The 18,949-nt window shown below is 39.8% G+C and overlaps 1 protein-coding gene across 6 annotated transcripts in view; it reads right to left on the bottom strand.

The window, feature by feature from the left end:
• Positions 1–249: 249 nt before the first annotated feature.
• Positions 250–18,949, bottom strand: part of dennd1b (DENN/MADD domain containing 1B) — a 110,572-nt gene continuing 91,872 nt past the window's right edge. For 3 of the 6 annotated variants that reach the window (XM_036007690.1, XM_036007688.1, XM_036007689.1), the window contains 7 exons: positions 18,726–18,766; positions 17,362–17,397; positions 16,840–16,896; positions 15,250–15,339; positions 6,818–6,903; positions 6,145–6,367; positions 4,455–5,324 (listed from right to left, as the gene is read on the bottom strand). In XM_036007690.1, coding sequence (XP_035863583.1) covers positions 4,455–5,324; positions 6,145–6,367; positions 6,818–6,903; positions 15,250–15,339; positions 16,840–16,896; positions 17,362–17,397; positions 18,726–18,766 — 1,403 coding nt within the window. Of the gene's footprint in view, positions 5,325–6,144; positions 6,368–6,817; positions 6,904–11,997; positions 14,309–14,334; positions 14,886–15,249; positions 15,340–16,839; positions 16,897–17,361; positions 17,398–18,725; positions 18,767–18,949 lie in introns of those variants that run through there. The other 3 variants (XM_036007687.1, XM_036007692.1, XM_036007691.1) reach the window with 3 other exon arrangements.

The raw sequence follows: 18,949 nt of genomic DNA, 5'->3' as shown, positions 1-18,949 counted from the left end.
TTATTATAGGTCTTTTTAGGAACAGTGTTGTGATAGGCCTACTGTAAGAGAGGATTAGCATTTTTACTCTAGTGTCTAGTGTTTGCCATAATCAGTAAGCCGATGCACACCCCCACACCTCCAATTAAATAAACCAACACTCTTTGTATATGCTCTGTGAACACACAATATACCACCCTGACTATAAAATGCATTGTTTATTTCCCCATACTCTTGTTAGTATACAGTACAAATGAGTCCAGAGATGCAGAAGCATGAAACATTATAATTTATTTTCAGTTCACAGTGCATACATTGTGTGCAGTTGTACCAAGTTACTCATCAATAGCACATTAGGTTGACCTCCGTTGTTTAAGACAGTTTTCTCTGCAATGAGAACATGCAAGTGTGCACAGAATCAGAAAATCAGTTAATGGCAGACCGAAGAGTTAATCATCATTACAATACCCAAAAAAGACTGAAAGTTGCTTACTGTAACTCAAGTTGTCACTACACTGAAAATATGTTGTTGTTTCTTATAATGTGTGGTTAAGTGGAAGTGATGTTAATATCTTTATAAGTTGAGTGTTCTCACTCCAGAGTACCTCACTAAACGCTGCTACATAATCTGTCACCCCCCACTCACTCCAAATTTGTAATTTCAGGACAATTATATTTTATATTTATTGATTACTTTACACTTTATTATTTGCAGTTTCAGTGATCCTTAGCAATCACAGGTCTGCAAACATTTCTTTGTTACTATTAAATATTTCTTCCCACAAACTTGTCAGACTTACAGTAGCCAGTAACCAAAGTAGAACTGTTTTCTTTTACATAAAATGCAAGGCAGATGACATTTAACTCCACAATACCCAATGCAAGGCAGAATGAGTGTATTGTGCGAGACTCAATGTTTTTTCCATCATTCTTGATTTGATGGAAGCGCTAAATACTGAAATAATAATTAATACCAACAAAATAGACCACAAAACAAAAAAAATCATAGCATACAACACATACATGCAGATACAACAATAAGCATTGTATCGTGTACGAGCAAGTGTCAGTCTCTGCTTATTTTGATTAGAAGGTGTCAAATGCTTCTGAACATAAATGGCTACATGGGACATTTGTTAATATTCTCTAATATTTTCTTCCAAAAATAAAATCTAAAACATTCAAATATAGGGCATCTTTTTTTTCTTCTTTTTTTTTTTTTTTTTTTTTTTTAAACAACATACAACACCAATCATATATTATCCATGTAAAATAAACTGAAGCCAGCAAAAATACACGTCTATTTAGTTGAAAATAATTTTTCATCAATATTAAATGAACTAGAGAAACTCCTCTGAGAAACATCTTTAAATGCAATTAACTCAGAATGTGTAAAAAAAGAGAGAAAACTAAAAAAGAAATAAAAAGAACAAACTATACAAGGAATCACCTCATAGTACAATCAAAGAAAGAACCTAATTTACAAGAAGTCAAATAACCCAGAGAAATTCAAAAATCTTCTATTAAATACGGGCAGGAAGATTCCCACCGACCAACAACAGCAAAGAAAAACACTGAGTAACTCCAGCTGGGCTGCAGCCGCAACCGAAAAACAAAATAGCTATAAAAAAACAATGCTAGTACCCAAGTTCATTTTAGGTCTGTTTATCATATAAATTCCATAATGCTCAATGTCTGTGATTTAAGGTGGCCTGAAAACATTGCATACACCTCCTTTCTATAATACTGTACCTTGTTCTGATTATACTGGGTGGTACTCTTACTGTATAAGGCACACCATACACACAATTCTGTCATAGATACACCTCAGCTCACACACAGTTAAATAGACTTTCATATTTATTCATTTAGGGACACATGAGGCTTACTCCTACTAGAAACTAGATTGATTGTTATTTTTCAAGTAGAATCATGCATTATGATGTAATTACTGTTAAAGAACTGACCTTTTTTTGAATAAATATTTGCATAGTAAATAAGCTTTGTAAGTGTTTATAATGAATAAGGCCAGTGCAGAGATTGTTCTAGTCTGGTTTTCCTCCTTTTTGGAATTACTAGGACTGATTCCTGGGCTTTTAGAAGCACGCCAAAGACTTTATGAGCAAATCGTTAACGCAGAGCAGCACTCAAAAAGCGGAGAAATAGCTGCTATTAAACTGCCACACCGACTGGCGTCTGGCATAAATCATAAGAACAACGAACCATAAATGTAATAATGCCAACACAAGCACATGAAAAAGCTTTCTTCTTTTCTCCGGGTTTGTGGCGACGCAGAGAATGATGGGAACCCACAATCTCTGGACACTGCGTTTTCTCTCCACAGGAGAGTCTGTTATAGAAATAATTTAGGCTCTGTACACATTACATCCATGTAGCTACTCTCTGAGGAGAACCATATTGCTTCATAACAGTACAATCATCAACCACTGCATTCCATTACAGTGTATGACTCTAACCTAGAAGGACAGATATTGCATTTACCTCCTGTGACCAAAGAAAGGGAGACAAAGTTATGTGATAAGTCTGGTGATATTATATATTTTTCATAATATGAACAAATAATACGAAAGAAAGAAAATTAATTTATCCAACAAACAGGAAATCTGTCCCTAACAAATGCACTATTCACTCAAAAACTACAGTTCCCAGCTAAACTGAAGCTACATATTTGTGACCATGTTTTTTGTAGGAACGAATAGGTTTGGGGAAGGGTACACAATGCATTGTTTCATGAGATTTGTTCACAATAGGAAAACATAAAATTTCACCAGCCTTATCCTTAAAAGTTCACCTTTTCCAACAACTTCAAACCACATTAGCTATGAAACAACTGTCCGCCATTTTTAAGGTCGAGAGTGAAAGTCCGATGTGCTGAAAGGACTACAAGGCTGAAAATGAGGCGAGACAACATGCGGGGATAAGTGATGATGGTGGAGAAAGAAACAGGACAGGGAGCATCGACAGGGGCATTTTCAATTCGTCCACTTTAACTTTTGACTGTATTTGCGTCTCTTCAGAGGAAGAGGAGAGAGACAGAGAGAGGTTTCTCCATGCACATCTTATTGTCTGGAATGTTATTCAAAAACAGCAGCTTAAGCACACCATATTAATCCAGAGAAATACAGTGCTTACAGTGTTTAAGTACTACTAGTCTCGCATTGCCGGACCTATCTCCTCTGTGCTGTAGAACACAAAAAAAGTAAAGCACTACTAAATGTTACATTTAAGATCTGAAAGTACCTGTATGGTATCTATAGATTTAGACATCAAAAACAAATCACAAGTCCATTAAGGCATGGTGTTAAAAACATTAATATTACACAGTGTATAATAAGTGTGCCTGTGTGGACTTTGCGTCTGGAAAATCTTGTCTTACTTTGTCGTTTTTTGCTCAAATGATTTTAGTACCATATGGTCAAGACTGAGTACAACATGTGCAAATTTAACTTGGTGACGTAAAATGTTTGGAACACTGCAAGTAAAAGACGTAATGATGTGTGGAGAAGATATGTTCCCTTCTTCATCCTAACAAAGTACTGAGCCTTTTTTTTTTTTTAATTCCTTTTCCTAAGTGAAGATGGAAAATTCCTCCATTAACAGTTGGCTACTTACCCAAAATGTAATTCATGGGTCTTTTTTTCCAGGTATTACATTGTGAATATGTTACAAGATGAAAAATACAACACATGTAAATACATGTTATCCATACATTGAGACAGACAGAAATACTACAACGAGCAGCAGTAACACTGCAACAATCTCCTTATTAAGTCTTTGATATTTTTGTAAATGTGTAATTGAGTTTATAAAATCGTATTTTCCTAAAACAAGTGAAGCATCTCCAAAAAAACACACAGTTTGTGTTTTTGAAGTGCCACTCTCCCAGTTCACTTGGTTTAAGAAATTAAAACTTTATAAACTACCATGTCACTTCATCAGAGTATCCAATACACTCAGAGCAAAAGTACTTATCTTGCATCGGAAGTGAACAAAATCTGCCACTGTAGTGAGATAATGTAACATGTTTCTATTGCAATGTATTTTAACTGTTGCTTTTTAAAACCTTGTTTTTTAAATTGCTATATGTGTCAAGATACAGATGGTAATTTTAAGAAACACATTTATTATGGAAACAGGTTAATATATTCTAACAACACTGGCAGATTTCTTTACTTGTTTGAAGATAAAAAAAAAGGTTTTTAGGGCTCTATTTTACACAGAAATGTATTTAAAGATGGAGAGTTGTGCAGTGCACAAATTCATCTCTTTCTGTTTCCTGCTCTCGAGGCTGTGTTTGTCTGACATCAAATTTATTCATGTTTCCTGATAGCTGAGTGTTGAGATAAAAAAAGATCATGTTCTCTGAGACTGTGGCTAATTGTAATAGAATAATTACAGTAAATAGATTTCAGTAGAACCTATGGCATTTTACAGACACTGAGGCTTTGACGTCCCTACGACTCGTCTGTGGCTTTGCTCTGGACCGGGTGGTGACTGTTGTTGCAGTGAACCTGTGAGAGCTGCAAGCTGGTGTGTAAGACTGAGCCGAGGCAACACATGGACTCAATCTCCTCGAGGAGGCCTTGATCCTGCACCCCAGCTGCCCCGGAGCCTTTGCCCTGACCCAGGCACAGGCCGAGTCCCAGGAGCCCCTCCTTGGACACCTCTTTCTCCCACGGGATCTGCATAGCGGACTGGCTGTGCCTCGGCGGGCTCCCCTGACCCTCTTGGCGGCCCTTGCTGCCCTGCCTGTGGAGGGCCTTTTCCTGGTAGTGCCGCACTGTCTCCTTGGACAGTACCTTCCTCCTCAGGATGCTGGTGGAGGCAGTCTGGTTCTGGCCCTGAGATGGCTCTGTGTTGCCCTGGGGGTCTGAGATGGTCCGAGACCGGCCCGCTGGTAGAGGAGAATGGTTTAGGTGAGAAACAGATGCTGGAGAACTGTAGGTGTGAGAGAGAGTGGGAGATGGCGGCCTAGGTGTAACTCTATGGGACATTGAGGGCGAGTAGGAGAAGCGGTCTCCTGGTTGTCGCCCTGGACATAGAGGGTGAGGGTCGGAGTTGAGCTGATGAAGATGTTGTGACCAGGAGATATCAGCCTCCTGGGCTGGGGGAGTAGCTGTGATGATGGGCACTGTGGGAGCTGTCGCAGGTTTCTTTGACACCTTCAGGCTGCTCTTGTTGGGCTGTCTGCGTGGGGACGGGGGAAGGTGTTTTCCATGGACCGCGCTGTCATCCTGGCCCATATTCCAGCCGCCCTGATCCCCGCCTCCACCACAGCCACTCTCATCTGCAGCTGGAGATTGGTTAGGAGGTGAGGGCTTGCACTGGAACAGAGAAAACAAGGAATTACCAATTAACTAAATACCTTTATGAATAGACCTGGGTGTCATTAAATATCTGCCCGACTGAAGTCTGTGGGTGAAAACAATATTTCTTGTGTATCTTAAAGCTATAATGCATAGTTTCTGCCTCCCCCATGAGGAATTCTAAGTAATTACAACACCGCTGTTGTCGCATCCACATGACACTAGCCTTCTGTGACCGCACGCCACCCCCACTCCACGCAGTTACTTGTAGCCAAGGAGGACACGGAGGATTAAAAACACGTGATGGACTCTTCAGAAGAGGTAATTATCTTCACTCGAGCTTCTGCGTGTGAAAGTTGCCGGGCGACACCATTTTCTAAACATAGCCATACTGAGAAATACAGAGAGAGTTGTGTGGAGCTGATAGTCTTAATTAGCTTTGTATCAACTCATCTGGCAATGGCTTGAATGTAACGGACGTTCATTATTATAAAAAAGTTACGCACTAAAGCTTTAATGCCAGCGTTCTGCACACTGTTTAAGTGAGGTTGGCACATGCAACGATTCAATTGGTGTAACTCACTATACAGTAAGTCATCAGTATCTATAACCCTTGTCATTATGAAGAAAATGAGCAAAAAGATATGAGTGATGGTGCAGATCTCATAATACCATCTATCCTCAATCCATTAGTGTGTCTTCACATATCTGGACACAGTTCTATACATGAACTCTTTCTGTTACACCTCTCTGCCCTCTCTCCTCAAGTGCTGAAGCTGTACTGTAAATGACGACAGGCCTTCTCATAAGTAAGTCTTCCTCAGACTCTCATGCGTACCGGGGCCTTGTAGTCTAAATCATCCATGGACCTGAAGAAGTCCAGGCTCTTGGCAGCGCTGAGTTTGCCTTGCTCCACTGTTGTGGTGTTCAGAGAGTCCAGGATTTCCTCCAGCAAGTTCATCTGGCCTGAGCGGGAGGAGTCCATGTCGAGGTCTAGTGAGTAGGAGTCGTCGCTGTCCTCGATGTACGACGGGACATCCCCGCTGTCCTCTGAGGAGATCCTGACAAACAAAACAGGAGGAATTAAATAGTGTTTCAAGCATTGTTTCACAAGATAACAGTTTTTTCTCCAGAGCATCAAATGCTAATCTACGGTGGGAATTTTAAAACATAATATTGAATGTATTGTTGTGAATATCACTGAGAACAAGTCAACAATTACGCTGTGATGACCCGTTTCTTTGAAAAGAAATAGTTAAAGTCTATGAGTGACATTTCTGTCAACTTATGTTGTTATTAAATATGTCCACTTGAGGGCAGTATTATCATGAGTAAAAAAAAGATTGAATATGCTTGAAAAAAAAGCAACTTTCATCCTGCTCTTAACTTTTTCTCGATAAAATGAATCAGTCAGCCAGCAAAAGTTCCCACATCTTGACATACATGAGATACATACTTGAAACAACGAATTAATGAAAACGTGATTATACGGTACAAATAGGAGTACTTACTTGCTTGCACTGTCCAGCTCATCATCATCTAGTCTGTAGCCAAGATCTCGAGGGCTCATGCTCATGGGACACTTGTTGTAGTTTTGCTGTTAATGAGAACAATAAAGCAAGTGGATGTAGTTAGACACAAAGCATAACATGATAAAACAATAAAAGTGGACCCAAGTGGGGGGTCTCAGCTTAAAGATACAAGGCTCCTGATAAACACGGAGTCTGCTGAGGTACAGCTTTTCAAAGAACTAAACTACTACTTAGACCCTGCTAGAGAGAAGATGCAGCTTTGTGTCTGGTGCGTCCCCGTAAGACAGGAGTAGCAGTTTGTTTTAATGAGCCTAGACCCTCAGGGTTGAGACTAAATTTGTCAAATTTGGGTCAAGGGATAAAAATCTTTAAAATCCCCTGCAGTATTATATCAAACTCAGCATTATATGCAAACTAAAAGCTACGTACACACTGTGAGCTAAGATACTGTATGGGTAACTACATTAATCATTTGCATGGCGACACCAGTGCGTGTGATTGTATTTGTCATTGTGTTGAATGATCAGTGTGTAGTGGAGTTGTCTGACACAGTGGGTTTAATAAGCCACCTGTGTACCACATTTAATGGGCGGGTTAAAGAAGAGACAGAAGCTTTACAGAGCAGGGCAGGACTCTCCCCATGGGAGCCCAAATCTGCCCCAGGCCACTTATTAACATGCCTTACACTACGACGCACATGTTCCTCTCTCACTGCAGGTTCGCTTATGTCAACACTATCTCTCACTTTCTAATTTACACTCAGTGAATTCTTACATTTAGCTGCACACCTCCCGTGTCTATATCTTTGGTAATATCTCAAATTGCCCTTCAGTCTCTTGTGTGTTTTTGTACACAGACAAGCATTTATGGGGTACAGTTACCATGAGGGGGCACTGCCTGTGTTTTTTCTTATACCGGCTTAGCTCCACCTCTCTGATTTCTCGGCTTTTTTTCCTCTGTAAACTCACGTTAGCCATATTATCAAAGCCCAAACACTGAGATAAAGGCTCTTTACAACCCTAAAAGTAAGCGGAGCACAGGGCATGTGTTTAAGAAGTTAAGACTGTAATGTTTGTGTGCTCGTGTTGTGGTTGTGGTGTAGGGAAAATCAGAAACACAAAAAAACTTACACAATAGCAAAAGGAGGAATGGAATTAATGAAAAAAGGAAGGAAGGAAATATTGAGAGGTGAGGAAAGATTCCTCAAAGCCCCAAAGAATGATGGGAATGGGGGAAGGGAGGCAGTATTGGAACCATGAATCAAGCCGGTCTTGATTAGCCGACGCAGTGCCAGCCAGACAGGCGGAATGTAACGTGTGGCTGGCCTGGCCTCATTTAGGGCCTGTGTTCGGCCAGGGAAGACATACACACCCACATATACACACTCAGTCACATACGCACCCTATTACAAAAAAACACAAAGAGTTAAAGTGCCATTTTCTCCATAAAAGTCAGCGAAGGAGATGTGTGCAGTAGCCACTTAAGACTCTCAGCCATCGGGCTAAACACGAACACATGTGGTGGCACTGCTGATTGGCCAAGCTGCTCCCCTCCATGGTAGCTTGGAGCTATAATGAAAGAAATTTCAGAGGGGCTCAGGCCTGGGATCCCTAAACAGCCTTTAATGGATTCCTGTGTCAGGGCAGTAAATCTGGGGCCAGGCCAACATGCCAGTCAGCCAAAGCGGGCAGGCAGAGGAGATGCACCTGTGAGACATTTAGGGAAGGTGAGGTTTGGACAGAAACAGTTACACACAAACACTACAAACACATGTGCTCTATGTTCATTGTGCACGCAGTTATTTAGAGATTTGTGCATTTGTGCTAGAGAGCTGTGTTTTGGGGAAGCAGGGCCTCTCTCTGCGTCTAGGTGTTTATTAAAGCAAGGTGAACCCAAACACAACCAGACACAGGTCATGAAGCCTGGCCCTCTGATCTCTGTTACAGCTTTGGTGCCGTCTACAAAAGGAAGTTCCATAGGGAGCAGTAAATGGATGGTACCTCACTTCACGGCTTTATCAATTTGTCATTCGCTCTCTTCGCTGTGACCCTTTAGTGCAGCAGTTAAGATTAAACTATTTACAACAACCAAGCATTTTACGATAGAAAGAGTGGGTTCATCACACTTTTTTTCTTCTTCTTTTTTTTTTAAAATGGCAAACAAATTGCATTCATTTTACTGGTAATGTGAGATACAAAGTAGGCTTTTGTCAGTCACTTGAACATATTGCTGCTCTTCAAAAGCTGTCAAAATCAACATCTTCTAAAAGTAGATGTACTACAATGTAAAAAAAAAAAATATATATATATATATATATATATAGATGTATATATATATATATATAAATGTGTATATATATATATATATAAATGTGTATATATATATATATATATATATATATATATATATATAAATGTGTATATATATATATATATATATATATATATATATAGATATATAGATACTATACAAATGTAGACATTCACAATGAAATATTCTCAACCATTGCAAACAGGTCCCGTGTTAAAGCTGTGACAGCTCTGCCATCGTTCCATACCTCCCCAGGCCTGACAGGACAGTGAAAAGCATGAAATGGCAGAACAACAGATTATCATACTGCTCCTTCATTAGCTTCTCGCTGTCGTCTAATGGGAAGCTGAAAGGTGAAAATGAAAAAGCGATTCTCCTCTCCATGCCTTCCTGTCTTCTATTTTCTCCCTCCATCACTCTGCTGTCAGTGACAGATGTCACTGTTTCTGTCTGGCTCTTGCTTCCCTTCCTCTCCACCACGTCACCACAAGTGAGACTGTACAGATCGCAGAGAGCAAACGAGTCAGGAGGAGATACAGCAGAGGAGAAGAAGTCATGAAAATAATAAACAAAAAAAATGGTCAGGTTGTTTCAGTGAAACTAGCTCAATCCAGTATTTTGGAAGAGGGAGAAAATTCTTGTGTGATCCTTAAATCAAGGATAAGATTTGACATCTGAGATTCTCTTGTAAAGAGAACTGTTTTTTTACCCTGAGGGAAACATTCTTTATTATGTTTTACATTTTTTTGTAATCTTTGTTTTTATTTGATCCGAGTTCCTGAGTACCTGGCTAAATAAGTAAAAGAATCCTGATTACCACCAGTTTAGATTTCAGACACACATCCACTTACAAGTCTTTACAGTCATGGATTGTGAGCATGACTAACTTATCCTTTACTGTAACCCTTTACACCCTGGACTTCCTCATGCAATACGCAAAGGTATGAAATATATATCTAAGGGGCCTCAGATTTCATACAATAAATTACATTTAATTTCTGTGTTATGGGGGGAAAATAGTCATCATCATCTATTTTAGTAGCTGCATTTGGAGAAACAAACTGTCCCCTCCTCTTCCCTTCCTTCCCTGCATGACCAGTTATGCAGAACAACTATGCCTCTCTGTGACAGGGCCAAACGCTAGCGGCCTTTAATAGCCAGTCTTACATTATACATTTTATATGGTATTTCTGAGTGGGCACTGATCTCACAGCTTGGCAGTGTATGTAAAGAGATGCCGGTAAAATGCAAACAAACCTTGGGGAGAGGCAGAGCCTTTGCAGAAGTACGGCCAAGTCTGTTTAAGAGCTGCTCAAAAAAAAAAAAACTGCGTTTGAGGCAAGATCCACTGCTCGTCTGTCCAACTGGCTGTTGCTGAAAGCCCACTTCCCTTTCGCTTAAAAAAGGAGCCATATAAAAGAAGGAAAATGTGCATTATGCTCATTCTGTTAGACTAAACTAAACTCATCAAGTAAAATCACCAGGTGTCTTTCTGTGAATGGGTGCAGTGCAGTACTTTGAAGGTGCCAGGAGATGGCACTTTGGTTTCAGCGAGGAGGCCAGTTGGTCTCTGAAGTGGGATAAAAATTAAATGAAGTGGAGACTACACACGCATACAAACAACCATGTAGACACACACACTAACACGCACACACACGCACACACACACACACACACACACACACACACACACACACACACACACACAGCCACTTTTACTTAAAAGTTCATTGTAATACATCTTAACTATTCATCAAACAATATTTATCCACAATATTAATCTTATAATAAATATTATGAGCATATCTGAGCTATTTTCCAATACAGTTACATAAAAAACTCATTATTATGAATTATGACACACTCACACTGTATGCTCTATAATCTACAGTACATGAATAGGCCGTGAAATAGTTATTAGCCATTCAGTTTACCAAACAAGTATTGCTTTTGCATATTGTTCATACTATAGCATTTTCAATCATGTACTGAACCTAATGTACACACAGTGTCTATGTAATGCTTTATGAGCAATATTTCAAGTTAAGTGTTATAGTACTAAAAATACATATTAGTATAAGCATGTTTGAACTCAGAGACAAACGATCCTGATATCCTAACCACACAAATGTCCATTTCCCCCCGTAATAACACAGACACTTCACAAGTCATGTGTACAGTGCACATATGTGTCCATTGGCCATGAACACATGAGCTGTCTCCCACTGATGGGAGACACACATCTACCCATGCGCGCATGCACACACGCATGCGTGCGTGTGCGTGCGTGCACGCGCGCACACACACACACACACACACACACACACACACACACACACACACACACACACACACACACACACACACACTGCAGCATGTGCATACTGAAGTATTCATGCAACTTTGTTCCTCTGTTTTACATCTTTGTCAGCTCGCTCTTGCTACCCTTCCACCCTAGGCAGTGTGGTGTTTTCCGAGCTGGCATCTCTCCTGCCTCACCAGGTAAGGAGTCCAGAGCCTTGGGCTGAGCCCGGCCACAAGCCTGCCGGCTGTCATTGTCCGTAACACTGTCCCAACCTCTACTCTCATCCACTATCTTAACAGCTGTCATACTGTTGTCTCCAACCTGAGGCAAACTGCTAAATGCATGCATGTTTGTGTACACACAGTACAAACAATCAAAAACATGCTCATGTACAAAAGGGCTGAGGTACAGACACACCTTCTTGTTTGCAGATGCTTACAGCACAATACCACATCTCTCTCTCTCTCTCTCACACACACACACACACACACACACACAAAAACAGACGTGCCACTCACACACACAGGAGCTAGAACAATGGTTGTTGTTTGTTGTATCAGACGAAAAGTCAGCAGTCCAATTCAATCTTGTTTTTGTGAAACGAAAGGATTACTCCTACATTCTTAATCAACAAGCTCACCAAACACTGCAAAGCACCCACATTGCCAGATACGGCTGAAATATGTACGCAAATGACAGCAGCACTTTCACTTTGGTACATGTGTTGGCTGATCAAATAGAATATGAATTTCATGACTCTGATTATTTTTTGTTATGATTAATTAAAGGAAGCTACTCCAGGATCATTCATTTCATTTCAAGGACAGACATAGAGAGGGGTTTGCACACAAAAAAACATGATGAATGATAAAAATGTATCAGGCTTTTTCTTTCATACAGGAAGATTCAGGAATGTCTTTAATCAGACCACATTTTTGGAGCACCAGATGACAACATGTTTCTGAATTTATATTAGCAGTTGAGTGAGCCTTTGTCGGTCACTTGGTTGGAGGTATGGAGATGTTGAAAAGACACAGGTAGTTGGTTTAGGTGTATATGTACTGTAGCTAAGGACACAATGCAAAAATTATGTCATCTGGTGTAAATGGCTCTGAAGTCTGAAAGGAAATAAATATAAATATCTTATGTTAATTGTTAATGAGGTGACTTTTGCTTTCAATTAGGCATGCATATTGCTCAATAGGCAGGACCATTGCACTAGCTTCAATATACACTAAGTTGTCAGTGTATTAGGTACACGTAATGAAGTACAATACTACGTTTATGTTATAATCAGTTTTTGTTTAACTTTTCTAGAGAGGAGCTGATTCAACTTGATGGTTATTTTGAAGGTTGTGTTGAAGTGTTATACTGAGAGGTGTTTCTAATAATTTGTCTACCCTCACTGATATATAAATGGGGTACAATGTCAAATCAAGAAAAGTAAGATTTTTGAAAATAATATTTAAGGATTGAAAATGTAGGACTGTCATTGCGATGTTGAGACTGCACGTACAAAGACTGAGTGATGAGTGAGAATGAGTGGAGTTAGATATAACTGTAGGTACGGATATACTGTAGGAGTCTGTGTGTGGGCACGAGAGGTAGGGGAGGTATGTGGATAAACATACGTTTTCTATTTTCTTTATTTTACTTAACCTTTATTTAACCAGGTTGGTCCCACTGAGAGCAATTTCTAGTGAAAGGAACAACTGGCCAAGACAGTTGTGGGCAGAGCACAGTATCAAGATTTCATGCTGTAGGAAGCAATCTTAAAACAAAACATAGATAGAAAGGACAGAGGCTGAGAGATAAGAGAGAGTAAGAACAATAGCTATATTTTCCTCCAACATTCTTTTGAACTAACTGAAATGTAAATATGGTGTGCTTTAAACAGTCAGGTGAAAGTTAAAAAAATAGCTAACGTAGAGTGGAGCTACTTAAGAAGAAAAAATCCATGAGGAACCTAAAAGAGTCTTTATTTCATTATGTATATTCCAGTGGTATTTTATAGAGAAGAAAAAAAAAAAACATTGTTCTTAAACTTGACAGAAAAAAAACTGTGTGTAAAAATGAGGTTTTTTTTCAGCTTCATTTCAAAGCAATGTGCTTTAATACTGTATGGGTATGAAGACATAAACCAAGCTTATATGACTATCCTGGAAAAACAACAAAACTAGGAAAGAGCCAGGAAAGTGTACTGTTTTGAAGAGTTTCAATCTTTCAGGGGTTACTGCACACTGAAAGGTCATAAATTATCAAGGCCGTCTTGGCTTCTCAATTTTCAGTCTTAGTTTCAGTTGACAAAAAGAAGAAGAAAAAAAATCTAGGGGATGTCAGAGTGCACTCTCCTCCTGGGTTTGTGTCTTTAATGTGTAGGGGTCTGGGTGATATACTTATATACCTGGGTTATGAAGTATAAGTAATGCTCAGAAAGGCAATGTGAAAAAAAAAAAATTAAGAATGGGAAGAGCATTGTGTATGGCTGAAGAGAATCTGATGGGCTATATATATATATATATATATATATAAACACACACAAAACCAGTGCTGTGGGAAATGTTATCCTGTGTGTCCCTCCTGCAGTGGTCTTCAGGGACCCGTTACTGTGGCAATGAACAGGCCTCAATAGCAGGGACAGGGGGGTGAGAGTGTGTATATTCTAGATGCGGTGTATATGTGTGTTTGTGGGTGTGTGCGCACATCAATTGCATGTTAACTGTTAATCTGTGTGTGTGTGTTGGGTTGGCCCATCTTTGTGTGTGCACTGGCTGGGGGGAAGGTGTCCGAGGAGAAAAGCCCTAATTGCTGTTCCTCTCCTCTCCCTGGCCGTCACACCTTCCTCTGCGCTAAGACTTTCCAGCCTCATCACACACACACACACACACACACACATACACAGGAAAAACAATGCTAATTAGAGACAGCACAACCTCTACTAATCACACTCTTGAATGACTGTGACTTAAATGTCAGTGTGTGCATGCAGGATTCTTTTTTTTTTTTTTTTTTAATAGAAAGAATTGGGAGTCCACTTGCCATTATTTCATTTAGCAATAAGAAATGGAAAAGCTCCAGCTGTGAGTACGGAGGTATAGATATAAGGTGAGATATATAACTAGTAACCTGAGAATATATGCATGTTTTTACTACTGTACAGAAGTGTACAATTTTAATTACATGAAACTAAACTTCCTGTACCAATAACTATATGTGCACATTTTCATTTACACTACAGTGTCTTATTATTTTCTAACGTTTTTACCTTTATACATGTATTGATGAATGTGTATTTTGTGAGCATGCATGTGCTTGCACATTGTATGCCAGCTCTGCACACAACAAAGAAAAAAAGAAAAAAAATGTGCTATCCACAAGCAAATTCTTCAGAGGAAATGCTGACCAGCAGATGAGTTGCTTCTACTGTCCATGCTGTTCAGAGAAAAATGTACAACATGAGTGCTGATGAATGCTTATCATTACATTTGGCACACTGACAAACTACTGTAATTTCAAGAGCTGTTACGAGAGAGAGAAAGCAGGTGGAGAAAGGATGGAGATGAAAAAAAGAGTGTGGGGATGGAGAGAGGAAGAAAGTAAAGAAATGAGAGCAAAAAGTGGACGGAAAGAGCAAAGAAATGGAAGACTGCATCCATGTCGCCAAGTGAAAACTGGGCTCTGGTATGATCAGTCAGTGTACATGTAGTTAACTCATTTACTGATGTGTGTGTGTGTGTGTGTGTGTGTGTGTGTGTGTGTGTGTGTGTGTGTGTGTGCGTGCGTGCGTGCGTCATACCCGTCTCAATTTCTGCAGTCTCCGTGGAGACAGGCTCTTGGTGCTGGTGGGAGACCCGGCACAGACCATCATCCCCTCTTCTTCTTCTTCCTGAGAGAGAAATGATGAATGTAAATCTTAGATGATTTGTGTTGTAAATGAAGTAAACTGACTAAAGTATATGGATTGCATTCATGTGAAAGAACCACACCACAACACATTCAATGTATTACTCCCTCGTTTTAAGATAATCCATTATAAGTGAAAGAATGAAAGAGATTACTGAACTAAAGCAATGATGCTCTTTGTCCTGTTTGTTGCCATGTCTTGAAGTTTATGGTTTTGTTTTCTTACTGCCAACAAATCCCATGAAATGATTAATTGATCCTACTAACAAATCTTGTGTGTCTAAAGCCTGATACAGTTTATTCATCTGTGCCATAAATTCAAAGGTGTTGTTCATAAAATATTAAACACATTAATGAGCCATACTGTTGCATTTGATGACGTTCCTTTATTACGATGAACATGGGCACTGTAGTTTACCCGTTTACCTTTTACTATAAATACTTGGTAGCGCACCAATTCCGCCCCTAAAAATAGTCCCTTACAAATGCACCATTTACTTGTGTCTGAGTAACGATTTCTAAAAAACAACAGTGCTATACTGTTTTAGGAAATCACAGAGGCTTATTAAAAAAAAAAAAAGTATATTCTAACACCTGTCTCTAAAGATGTAAGACCTCAGGAACAAATGAGTTTGGGTCTCAGAGTCATGGACATTGTATTGAAGCCAGAAAACATCAAGAGAAGAAGTAACATATTGTTGGCTTCAATCTTTCCATGGGATTTTCAATACCAGCAGATTTATTGAATATCACAAGCCTTATCCTTTACAACATTCTCTACAAGGTTATAATAATTATATTCAAGGTAACCAACACTGATGAGTTTAATTTCAATACATTTGTGGCTGGCAGCAACATAAATGCACTGCAGATTAAGTGTGATCCTGAGAAATTAATTAATTTATGTGGAATTCATTTATGAACGCACAGGAAATCTGTTTAACCCAAAATCAAATACATTTCAACACCTCTATTTGCACCTACTGTGTTTGTGTTCACACACACACACACACACACACACACACACACACACAGCGTACTCCTCGTGTTCATCATCAGTGCCCTATCTGCTCAATTTCCCACTGACAGATCAAACTGCTATTGCCTTATCAAATCCATCAGGCTTATGGAAACATACACCTTGTTACATTAGCTTTGAGGAAATCACAGACTCACTGATGAAATATGCAGACAATAAAAGAGAAAGTGGGGCCGGGGCTGGATGACATGACAGGCCATAGCCAGAGGGGCGTTGGTTAAAAATGTACAGCCCTGAACAAAGCACTAAGCAGGCTTCAACAGTCATTAAAAGGCCCAGCATCAGAATCACACACTCCATGTAAAGCAGCCTTCCTGTCTGTTTCTATGAAGGGGGTGTGTGTCTTTTGTATCTGTGTGCCTCAGAACAGAATTATGTGTGCATGCATGTTTCTGTGAGCGTGTGCATGTGTGTCAGAGAGGTGTGAATGTCCGTGCTGCTCACCCTTGCTTTAAGTCTGCCCTTAATGTCCCGGATGCCCCTTTTGGCATGACTCTTGGCCTAGGAGGAAAAACAACACACACGGATTACTAATCAAAACATGTTGCATTAACATTCTGTGCTGGTTTCATGTAACATCAAGAAATGCTTTGATCCCTGTGGCAAAAACACGAAGACAAAAGGCGGGATAAGAGAGCCTCACACACTAACAGGAGGCGATAACATGAAAGGGCACCCTGACCACCTATCGCACAGCACATAACCACATGGCACTGCTCATCAAACACAGACTTATGCTGAACAATACTCCCATTTCTTCTACTGTCAATTCCAAAACAGACAAGTTTTTTTTAACTTAATTTGTGTGTATATTCAAGCAGACTGATTCATTTTCACAAAACAACTGGCAAAATGTCATCTGAGTTCTGTTTCAGTGGAATTTTCAGGACTTTATGTTTCAAGTTATGTACATATAGAAGAGTGCATTAAGCTACATTAAATGGACTGTTTTGCAAAAGAACGTACTTTAGTCACAGCTGTGTTGATGAGTGCTCCTCCTCTCTGTAATAGACACAGAAAATTATTAGTAAGTCACTTAGAGGCATTTTGGGTGAGTTTCCACACATTCAAATTTCTTTTAATTTCTATTAAATATTCATGTAAGGCACACAGCATGCAATCATATCATGGTGATCTTATCAAATTTCAACATGAATGACTCAGAGCAAGCTGAAATGCTTTTACAATCAGTTTGGTTTCTGCATACATTTGTCCTACTGTGACGCACAGTATCCTTATCAATATCATAATTATTTCTACCACATCATTCGACTCCCACAGTAGCCACAAAGGACTCATTTTCAATATCAAACACAACCTCCCTGTGCAGCTGTAAATAGTATTGTAATGCAACATCAGTATACAAATGGTGACACCAGGCAAAGTATGATATCGCTGAGCCATGATAAACGGCATGATTCAAAGGATTCAGGAGGTTTTTATTTAGAAGCAGCCTAAAGCTGCGATGGAAGGGACCATGTGTGATTGATTTCTACTTTGAGTTCTGCAGACTGACATTATGGAACCCAATATCTCTCTGTGCCTGTCTTCTTTTCTCTCTCTCAGAGTTGCTGCATCTCTCCTTTGGCGTCTCACACTTTTCCTCTGTTTGGTCTTTAGTGTAAGCACAAAGCGCCAGCTAAACGGCTAAACAGAGTAAATGGCAGACAGCGTTTCAGAAGACGGCAGAGGGAGAGGAGGAGAGAGGCCGAGGTGAAGGCCCCTCTTATAGATCCCTGTCAGTCAGGAAATGTGAACTTTAACAAACCTTTGAAGAGCACTCTAGAGAACTAATTCAGCCTTAGCTGACGGCGTGGGGAGAAAGGGAGGGTGAGGGAGAGATACTTAGTGAGAGAGCGAGAGAGAGAGAGAGGGAGACGGGGGGGGGGGGGGGGCTGTGACAGAGATGAAAAGAGGGAGAGAGAGGAAGATAAAGAGAGATAGATAAGGGAAAGAAAGGAGAAGGGGAAAGAGACAGGAGATGAAGAAGGAGGGAGAGATCTATGTTCTTTGGTCGGTTCAGTAACGCCTGTGTTTGCTGCCAGATCAACATGTCATGTCGGAGGACGTCTTGTCACGTCAAATCACTTCTGTCTCCCTCCCTGTCTGTCTCCACTGTCCTGCTGCATGCGCCGCTTCACACACCAAACTGCACTCAAGCTAGATCTGTACATTCAGGCAGCCCCTTCATTCCAAAGGCAACACCAGGACTTCAAACACTGTCGTGTCAATCATACTTTCAATTAAATATAACTAAAAAAAAAAAAAAACATAAAAAAAGCCATAGATAAAAGCATTTAGGTATGATATGAAGGGCGTTCTGTGAATACCTTCACAGTATGCATCCATTGCTGGTAAGACCTTGAATTACCTGGAGGGATGTATAAAACAGAGAATATGAATTAATCATTTTGCACTCGATATTGCAAAGCAAAGGTAACTATGTATTTTACACTGTGACACAGTCTTTATAGTCTACACACACTTGAGCATTTAAAATATTGTAGATAAAACAATTTCTATATTTGGTTATAGTTCATTAAAAACATTGTAA

The sequence above is a fragment of the Sander lucioperca genome, chromosome 11 (genome assembly GCF_008315115.2).
Source record: "Sander lucioperca isolate FBNREF2018 chromosome 11, SLUC_FBN_1.2, whole genome shotgun sequence".
NCBI classification, from domain to species: domain Eukaryota; kingdom Metazoa; phylum Chordata; class Actinopteri; order Perciformes; family Percidae; genus Sander; species Sander lucioperca.
Note: the sequence above shows the minus strand (reverse complement) of the source record. Positions and strands in the feature narration are given on the sequence as shown.